Source organism: Ctenocephalides felis, unplaced genomic scaffold (assembly GCF_003426905.1).
Source record: "Ctenocephalides felis isolate EL2017-DRISC unplaced genomic scaffold, ASM342690v1 CF-g0.4_SCAFFOLD_01886, whole genome shotgun sequence".
NCBI lineage: Eukaryota > Metazoa > Arthropoda > Insecta > Siphonaptera > Pulicidae > Ctenocephalides > Ctenocephalides felis.
In genome coordinates, this window is record NW_020538040.1 from 184,382,723 (window position 1) to 184,393,888 (window position 11,166).

Below are 11,166 nucleotides of genomic sequence, written 5' to 3' on the forward strand. Positions count from 1 at the left end.
ACAGTGGATTTAATTAAACAACACCGAAACAAATATTGTTTTTGGAACTTCACTCATCATGTAATTGTGTTTGAAAAACTTCAAGTAATTGAAACTAACATACATTCATTGACTACTTGTATTTTTTTTACTTTTTCGCTGGCGATATAATCTTATTTTTTGAACAGCTGTAATATCTATCTTGCCTAAAAAATATTTTCCATTTTAATAACTTCAAAGGTTTACAGAAACTACGAATAATATAGAAATAATTTCTAATCAATGAAAAAATGTTTAATTTGTTTTATTATTTTCAAGGAACAGGATAAAATATTCTTCTGATTCAGGCATTTTTCATTAAATCAAGATTTGTACTACGATGTTTCTTTAAAATGTTTGTTGATCTATGCCGATTTCCTTGTTGATGTCGGTAGGCATACAACGTTGATGCTGGTACGCATACAACGACAGATCTCTATTTACTCGACACGACGACTCATCACAATCGACCCGTATAGAAATGATTTCATCGAGAGCGAATGACATACAGTTCGGACGTAAGGCAACTTCTGTTGCATTTTCAAAGATTTACTCACTAGTCGCGCCTAAAGAAGCTTTACTTTAAAAATGTACTCAAGTGTGTTGACAAGTTTCAATAAAAGTTGACAAATTTAATCAGGATTGTGAAATGGTAAAGTTTCTGATAATTTTATTATTGAGAAATTTTGAGTAAAAGAAAAAAAATTAAAAGTTGACATAGCTTTTGCTAGTGCAGTTTACTCACAATCAGAAACATTTAACACTTACGGGACGGCACCGATTTCAAAACAATTCACCGGCTTTAAACTTGAGTGTATGTTATGCAATTTGTTCGATAAAAATTTGTGGTCATTGAAGGACATACGTTTACAATATTAATTTATTTTTGATCATTTTATAAAGAATGGTGACGTTCAAAACAATTTCCAAAATGCATTGCAGGTTTATTTTGACATGTTTTACAATAAAATGTTGTTCGCCGCCTTTGTTCTGATGCTTTTCTGTCAGAACAGACAATACAATCCCTTTTTCTTTCTCTCGCATTTAGAATATGCCACTGATGAGTCAGTATATTTCTTCATTTTTGTGCTGCCATAATAGTTTGTTTTTTCTATCATATCGTCTAATAATTTATTTGTAAAATATAAAGTAAAATAATCTATTGGATGTTTTATATACTTGGTATTTGTAGTCGGGGTGTTTGTTGATGTATGTCAAACTCGATTATTGAAGGAGAATCGGCACATTCGCTAATGTCTTTCCGCTCTTCATTAAATTTATCTAACTTTTTCTTCTTTTTGTTGGTTGGATAATACCATCACATTCATCACTATCTTTGGTGCGAATAGTAATTTCGTAAAATTTGTCTGTATGAATGTTTATTTGAAACTCATCTTCACTACTGCTTAATTCACAAAATTTCCCAGTCGTTTTGCCATATTTAAAAGCGCTCGGTCGTTTTAAATATTTAAAAAAAGACTATAAAGCAAAGAAAAAGGCTAAAAATACTACTAAAATAACTTAAAATTATTTTCAAAATACAACACTGTTTATCACTGCTATATGTAATTTATTCAACTTTTCGATGCAAACTGAGTCATTGTTTATAAAATAGCCTGTGCCTCGCAGAGTTTGTTTGTCCACTCAGGTGGACAGCCGTCCCCAAAGTATTAAACTGAATTTGAGCGAAATGCTTTAGCCGTGATAGAGTTATTTTTAGGGTTTATAATTATTTAAAAATAAAATTATCAAGTATTTTATCATTCTGTAATCCTGAAAGTTTTCAATATGGCACATCATAGCCTTCTTCATAAACGGGAGATTTCAAATTCGTGGTCCTAGAAATAATTACGGTTAGTGTTCTAAAGTTGACATGATTAAAACTAATGAAAATTAACAACAGTATGACTAAATCTTCAGAAGAAACTTGAAAGCTTATAATTTTCAAACAGCATGCGATAACTTTTTTCATACAATTATTACCCCTTTTGACTTGACGTTGACTTCTGGGACACCCTGTATATATAATATGTATCACAAATATAATTGCACATAACAATTGTATATATAGGTATATATTTTATTATAATTATATGTGTGTATAAGTGTGTTTTGGAGTCGCTTTATGTGTATAATTAAAAGGCGAGTTGCTTAAAATTTCGTTTATGTTTATCTGCATATAGCACGCTACGTTTCTGTATATATATATACTTATATATTTCTATTTCTATTTATATGTTGTGGCACGATGATTGTTTCGTAGTTTGTTAGTCCCGTAGCCCCGTAGTTCGTAGCTCCGTAGCTCCGTAGACCGTGGCACGTAGCCCGTAGCCCGCAGAACAAGCAAATCGCCGCTGGCTTGCAGTCGAGAGGACGGACGTGGCCGAAAGAGCGCCCAAAGAGCGCCGCAGGCCAGCGGTGAGGAAGGAATGCACGTCACTACACTGGCTTGGTTGCCGTAGTGACTGACGTTCTCTTTCTTATTTGCAGGAATGGGGCTACAGGTGCGGCTTGAAACGCCAAGCCAATAGAAACGTGGAGGATTGCACGTCTTAGTCCTATGCATATATACAATACAAAAACCGAAAAACCGAAAACCCGAACAAAAACACACACGAAAATATAAATCAGAAAATTCAACGACAAAATACCGTTCGAGTCAACAACGAACGATCTGATATGCGAAACTAACAAAAAGCGATACCAATGTGAAAATGGCACGTCCTCGTTGCGTACACACATGAGAAAGGGTTTGCTCTCTGACAATGAGTGGCGTTGTGCCAGGCGATGGGAATTTAAGACAAAGTTTTGCGGGCGACCGACCCGCTCTCTGCCCGAAATCATGCAAGGTGAGTAACAAAAGTGCTACATCTCCGCAATTATTCACTACGGTCACTTGGAAAATACATATATAAGGTGATAATAGGGATGAATTTTTTTATACAACATCACTGTAATCTTTACACATCATTGAAATTTATTTACAATATGCCAACTGATATCTTGAAGCATTGAATCGTGGGCCGATTTTATAAATTTTATATAGAGTAGGGCGGAGCACAAAGGTCCGATATGACTTTGAGCAATTATATTGTGAAAACCAAACCAATTATATCACAACAAAAAACACTACATATCAAACAAATAATTATCAGACTATGTTCAGTAAAACTTCCAGCTACATCATTGTAAAAATGTTTTGCTGTTTTTTCAAAAAGCTGTCACATGGTTCTTTTTACCCCATAGATTGAATATTTGATTTTAATTTTCAAGGTATTTTACAAAATAATAGATAAATTATTTGTTGAATTCAAAATATAAATTTTATGAGTACATTTTTCATAGTACATAACATGGTAAATAACCTTGATATCGTATTTCATCAACAGAGTTGAAATAACTATTTATTCAATTTATCTTTGTAAAATTAGTTTTTTTAACTGAATTTATTTTTTTAATTATTATTTTTTATTTTTTATACTTTTGCCAGGGTAAAAAATCAGGTGGTACTTTTTACCCACTCAGATGTGAGCTTTTATAGAGGTTATATAAAAAAAAACTGTTGAATCTCACTTATATTTAACAATACATCTCATAAAACAATTAAATAACGTATACTTAAAAATTATATTAAGGTCATGTAAACTAAACAACAGTGCTCACAAATAAAATACTTTAGTTATGGATTTTCAAACATTGCTATTTTTCTCACGATAGCAACTTCGTAAGCTGGTGAAAGCTGGTCATAGATCATTTTACCCGTACTTTCAAATATTGCTGTTAAAAAAAATTAAAATTACTTGTTGTTGAGATATCGTTCGTGGACCTTTTTGCCTGCGGACCTTTAAGCCCTGCTTTACCCTATATATAATTATTCAGACGATTAGTAGAACTCAATTATAATAAATGTATATAGTCAACCCTCCGATAACACGGTGAGTGTAAATGTAATTTATAAACCGCGCTAGAAGAAACTTGCATTTAACGTCCAATATAGCCTAATCAGAATTAGAACAATTACCGCGTTAAATAGAAAGAAATAAATACAAAAGATATAATAAAACGTACAATCTAGCCTAATTTGCAACGCGTTCTATGAAAATTGGCTATCGCGTTGTATGGGAACCGCGGTATAATAAACTCAGAATTAGTTGAAATCACAGTATTCGTACCGCGTTAAATAGACAAAAATAAATACATTAGATATAGTAAATTATAAATTGTACAAAAAAAAATTAAGCAGAATTTCTTTCAGCGTTCTGTGAAAAAGCTCTGACACTACTAAAACTGATGTTGTACACGGCTATGATCTAAACAGACAGATTTATATTAACATATTGTGAAAAAATAAATATTCGATAATAAATCTATATCAAAACTTTTTACAGCAATTTCTAGTTACTATATTCATTTATAGGCGGAATGAAGTTATGGGTTGTTGAACAAAAACTGCGCTATAGGAGTATCGCGTTATCGGAGAGTTGTTGTAATTTCAGCTGCACGTTGTCTGGAAACCCTGTTTACAGTATACCGCGTTATTGGAAAGTTGACTGTACAATATCAACATCTTGAAGTATAAAATCGCAGACCTAGATGAGTTAATTAATATCAAATTTCTAATTTTTTAAATTGTGAAAATTTGTACAATTTGTATTTTAGTAGTACATATTCATAAAACAGCATCATAAGTGTTTTTGTAAGATATTCAAAAATTTTATTATTATTCATCCCTATTGCACAGTCGTCAAATCTCAACGCCGTGCACTTTCGTTACTCATCTTGCATATTGTCTGCAAAAATTTAGAAAAAAGCAGACAAAATAATACTATTACAGGAGATTTATCTTATGAAGATTGCACATACGTATTTAATGTTATATAGTACTCTGTCGCCTACTTAGTCGTATATATATTGAATTAAGTCGCGATAATATCTTGTCCGATTATTTTTTGATTCTATTCAAATCTCAAAAATGTTAAAAAGACAAGATATATACAGATCTTATGTGATTAGATGATTATAAGATGTGTTATGAATGGTAAAAAATTGTGAAGAACATTTCATTTGTACATAGGCACTAATTCCACATGCACCAATTTAAATGATTGAATGATATTAGGGATGATAACTGTAATATATGTGATATTTCATTAAATATAAATGTACATAGTATTTTCCAAGTTAAATTTCAAATAATTAAAATTATACATATCTATTTAGATTATTCACATAAAGCGAGCGCTATTTGAATATATAATAGATTAATGTATACCGCTCAAGAAATGAAAAGTTACTTCAACATAATTAAATGGAAGCTGGAATTTTGCATTGATTATTTTTTGTGATTTAAATAAACTTAAAAAAAATTACTAGCGACTTAAAGTACCACAGGATAAATTCATAGTTTCATCTGTTTTATATAGTACATTGCGATTTAAAAACGAGTACGCCAAAATAACTTTTTTTTAAAACTATTGAATTTTTTATAAAATTTCATTTTTGTATTTGAAAGTACATAATGGCCAATAATTTCATTCAAATGGCCGCCAAACTTTAAAATGGCTGCCTGAAAAATTTTAAATGGCTGCCAAAAAAAGTAATAAAAAATATTAGATGGCGGACCCTATAGTACCTTTGTCATAAAATGTGAATTACATTTCATACCACTTTTTTTTTTCTAAATTTAGTATCCAACTTAATAACAAACATTCTGAGAAATACTAGACTCAAATTATAAGGTTTCAACATAATCAGAAAACTTTAAAAAGCTTTTTGATTGAATAATTTATTTCTGTACCAACCGCGTTGCAAAATTAGACTGATATATTTTTAAAATTTTATTTTGTTACAAGATTTATTTATAGGTGAATAATTTCTTTTTAAACTTAGACTGGAGTTTTAAAGAATACTTGCATTTTATTTTTAATTCGATCAAATAGGTAACTTATTTCTGTACAAACCGCGCTGTAAAATTAGATTGTATTTTTTTTAAAATTAATTGTATTTTCATTTTTATTACACGATTTATTTATGGATAACTTATTTTTGACCCGTAGAATTAAACTCGATATTTTTAAAAAATAATTGCATTTTATTTTTAATTTCAAACAAATATTTTTTGTAGGTAACTTATTTCTGTACAAACCGCGCTGTAAAATAAGATTGAAATTTTTTAAAAATTTATTGTATTTTCATTTTTATTACACGATTTGTTTATGGATAACTTATCTTTACCCCGTAGAATTAAACTGGATATTTTTAAAAAATAATTGCATTTTATTTTTAATTTCAAACAAATATTATTATTTGTAGGTAACTTATTTCTATACGAACCGCGCTGTAAAATAAGATTGAAATTTTAATAGTAGGTAAGACGATATTTTTCATCACAAATAAATATTTTTTGCAAAAATCCGACTTTCCATAATTATTCAAATTTTTTAACTAATTACATCTTTTATCCAAATTCCTTAGGCTGTACCTAACAATAAAAATATATCGACGCAGATATGTGAATATATACTTTTATATAGTGATGTAAATATGCACATAGCTGTTGATCAATTTCGATTCTCATATTAATTTTGATCAAAATAAATGTAAATTTGTAAACAAATCAGTCGCAAGCTAAAATTTATTAACAATAACGATTCTGAATTCAAACCTAACAATTATGAATGTGATTACTATTTATATATAAATGTATTTCAGGATAGTATAGTATTTTAATTAAGTGATATTTGTATATCAAACCACACATTTATATTCAAAACTATTTACACAAACATGTTCAAAGGCACTGCTATAAGGCAAAACATAGAGAACTCATTATTAAATATTCAAACTATACTAATATAATCGAGATTTGAAGTAATATATTTTTACAAGTAATTTTAAGAGTTTGACAATAAATAAAAAATCACTTATTTTACCTAACAACGGTTATAAACGCTACCTTTATTTCTTTAAAATATTTAAATAAATATGCTTCCTATCATACTTCCAGCACTACGTTTCGTATTCAAATTTTGTCTTCATTTTAACATATCTGTGTGTAGATTATTAATTCATACTTCAAACTTTAATAAAAAAAAATTAAGGTTTGCATAACAGGGAGAGGTGTAATGTACATATCTCTATTCAAAAATTGTTGTATAGTTTTCAATGATTATAAATCAAAATATAGGTACGTGTAATTAAATTGTCAGTGTAATTATTTTAGAATTTAAATCAGAACGTTGAATACAAAAAATAAGTGTTTCAATACGAATAGTAAAGTTTTGCTATGAGGAGGCAAAGTATTGGGCGATATAAGTAACATGCACGACATCTGGATAAAATTAATTATCACAGTATCCAATATTTTATGTTGATTTAGTCAAATTTTTATATGACCTCATCATAAACCTTACACAAATGGACTGATAGTCGAGCGGAAAAGAAGTATCAAAAGATAGAAAAGGACTTAGTGAACGAGCGTTGCCGACAATCGTAAACACTCTCGATTGATTAAATGTCATATGTCATATGTCATGTGCTTAAAAGTAAATATTCTATGCTCGTGGATATTACATATTACATTATATATTATACATCTTAATATAATGCGATATTTAATCAATCGGGAGTGCTCCACGATTGTCGGCAACGCTCGTTCACTAAGTGACGTCACAGTCCCCTTTTATTTTTTGACACTTTCTAAAATAGAAAACATACGAGGTTTAGTAATCCATGTGGTATCTATATGGTCTATGAACCTCATATATTATTTATAAGGAATCCATTCGTAAAACAAATTATGAGAGTTAAGGTGTGATGGCAAAAAAATTCTTAGTTGATTAAAACTGACCCAAAGCTACATTCCATAAATAAAAGGACCAAGGGGGGGTCCAAAAATCTAAAAAAAATCGGTCACGTGATTAATGGATGTCTCTGAAGTGTTTGTTACACAAAAGATTTTCCAATCATTATCGATGAAAATTCATACCCGGACGTCCAATCATTGGATTGGCATTTGATATAGACCTTCTGAATACTACCAAAAATTTATTGATGATCCATAATGGAATAGACTCATATATTTAAAAAAAGATAAAAATGCATTTAAAAAATGAGAAATTACACTTTTAAGTAATGTAAAACCACCATCTATAGACAACACTCGTTCACACAGAATGTCGTCTATAGGCTACGTTCGTAGCAAAAGCTTGAACTTTTTTTAACCCAATTTTTCGACATCAAAAATTATCAGATGAAATTTGCAAACTGGTTCTGACACTGTCATCACATCTTCTCCATATATACTGGATAGTTTTCACTTGGTTCAAGCAAAATTTTTACTTTAGTAAGATATGACAAAAATGCTTCTTATGAAAATCATATAGAATACGTATAGAATCACTTGTTCATTTTAATATACATATCAGCTCTTAAAACATAATGATAATTTGGATTAAGGTGGACGTCAAAAACTGCAATTCTAACTTTAATTCTGGTTGGGCGTTGATTTCCATAATAGTAGGTATAATTTGTCGATGCATGTTCCTTATTCGTCTGTTCCCTTGGTGTAAAAATCGGTTTTCGCGGCACAATGTATATATGCATAAACCCAGGCAGGTTGGTACGTACTTGATGGTCTGTGGCTCGAAGCTGTGCTTGCATGACGATGGCGATGATGATATTCTGCTCCCTTCTCCTGCAACCAAAACCGATCAATCGCTGATGGTAACCTTGCATAGCGTTTGTATAAAATAAAATAAAATTTTATAATCTGCATCAAGAGATTGCGATGAATGAGCATAGGATCATCTGTTATAATATCTGTGTCACTAATCCACCAAGTGTGTGTTTATCGCAGGCATGCGGAAAGTACATTCCCGCGACGGCGGGAACCCCCGGCGGCCAGACTGGAGCTGCCATGGACGGAACATATCTTGTAGAGGCATCTTTCTAAACGAAACTAATTTCGAAAAAACGCGCCTGGCCTCGACGATTGTCTCATCCTAGACTGTCCGCTGTGCTACGACGAAATTTTTATATTAAACTACACAGTGGTGCCGATGGCGCATTCAAAATTACAAGGTATGCTCTACTACGACTATTTAACGTGCGCGTGTGATCGTGCGAACTCATGTCACGAACATGTGAACTGAAATTTAGTAATCAATCCCTGTTCTGTGACCCGAACCCTTATAATTATTATAGGCTAAAATTGCGCATTTTCATAATTATTAATTAATTTATTTTAATTATTGACTAGATACAAGTAATGTTAAATGTATGTATATGTTTTGAAAAGTGTAAAATCAGTCCTGGTCCCGCAAAAGTGAGTTAATGAAAATTATATTTAATTATAGAATTTTCTACGAAAGCATTGTATTTCAATTACGGCAACTTCGTATGTCTCGTTATAAATTTTTAAAATGTGCTAATAAAATAAGCAAATCATAATCGGACAGACATGTACATTTGAGCCGAGTGCATCAGCAAAAGTTTGGGCTGTTCGTATTAGCAATTCATGCGATTCGTATTCGTGTGGCGTCCGTGAGAGTCGGTATGGCGAGTGTGCGGTACAAATGCACAAATCGCGCTCGAAAGTTCACCCGGAGCGCTCCGGAAACTCGTCCGTTGTAAATATTTGCCCTGTTCCGTGTTCCGTGTTCGACCCGGAGACCCGGACCCGGACTCCGGCAATACTGGCATATCGCCGCGCCAAACAGCGTCCGCAATAATCTCTTGACACAGTTTTGATATTAATTCGTAGTGTAGCTTATCTTATAAATTTATTATTACCCTCTTTGGAAACTTATATCGTCAATTATCCTTGCAAGTAAATCGTGTAGAGATATTTAAAAAAAACAATACGCGAATAAGTAAAATTAAGAAATACACAAAAATCATATATAATTTAGTAGGCAAATTCATGATATTCTAAACTCCAATAATGGATTAAATGGTACAAATCTTTGTGTGAATTTGTACAAACGCTAAATTTAATTATAAATATAAATGTTCACGAACTCGGTGATGACGGTTAATTGCCAAGTGGAAGTACAGGTAGCCCCCGCATAACACGGTAATTTTAAGACACAAATATCCCCCTTATAACACGGTACAGTTCAAGCTCGGTTTCACTCTGACCCGATTCGAATTGAGGCAAATCCTAATATAATATGAAATGTAATAAAAAAAATTAACTTTTAATTTAAAATTAGTTAAATCACTGTGAAACAGATCAATGAACGTGACGAAACTAGTGAAAAAGATGACTGGTTTGATATTTTTTATTCGAGCGCGTTCATTCTATTGGAGAAAATGCCTAGACTTACCCAAATAATTTATCATATTCCTTATGCAAAGATCCTTGAAATCAATTGAGTACAGAAGTTTACAAGTGCAGAACATACAATTAGTGTTCAAAGTGAGGTCCATGGTGTGAGAGCATTAAATGCCAATGATCCCCTTTCCCTTCCGTTTAAAGATTGCCGTTTATCTCCCGATAGCAAAGTCGTAAGATTCAAGGTGATGACTGGTTATACATCTTTTCCCCTCTGCTTTTAAATATTGCTGTTGAACAATGCTTAACTTTTCTGGTTTTTGAGATATCGGTGGTGGACCTTATTAACCCTGGATCTTCATATATTACTATCCATTCTTCGATATTTTCATAGCAAAATTTGCCAGTAGAAAATAACCATTAGTGAATTATATTTCGCATTGCATTATGAAATGGTTTAATTTAATATAAACTTCCAGAGCTGAAGGTTTAAATGTTTTTCAATTTGTAGAGTAATTTAATGAAACAATGCATAGATTTTGACATATCGTTTGGAAGCAATTACTTCAAAATTGTAAGACATCAGTGAAATTAGTCGAAAATATTATTAAACTTATCGAATATGTCTTACTTCATAAAAAAGTCAATAATCACATTTATTTTCATTATGAAGAATAATGGCTTAGTTTTTATATTTCGTAAACCATAATAGGCGGAATACTGGTAATGGGAATGATAGACGAGGATGGAAAGGAAATCATTGATTTGTGGTTGCTTTCACATCATGGACCTGCCTTCGGGCAGACTACCATTTATTATTACTATTATGGAATCCTCCTATTTTTGTACTAGTTGTTTCGTATAACACCGAT

At 31.4% G+C, this 11,166-nt stretch overlaps 1 protein-coding gene across 3 annotated transcripts in view; it reads left to right on the top strand.

Moving 5' to 3' along the window:
- Positions 1–8,971, top strand: part of LOC113378223 (potassium voltage-gated channel protein Shal-like) — a 55,996-nt gene extending 47,025 nt beyond the window's left edge. For 2 of the 3 annotated variants that reach the window (XM_026618751.1, XM_026618752.1), the window contains one exon: positions 8,876–8,971. In XM_026618751.1, the coding sequence (XP_026474536.1) occupies positions 8,876–8,971 (96 nt within the window). Of the gene's footprint in view, positions 1–8,859 lie in introns of all 3 variants that reach the window. The other variant, XM_026618750.1, reaches the window with a different exon arrangement.
- Positions 8,972–11,166: the final 2,195 nt, after the last annotated feature.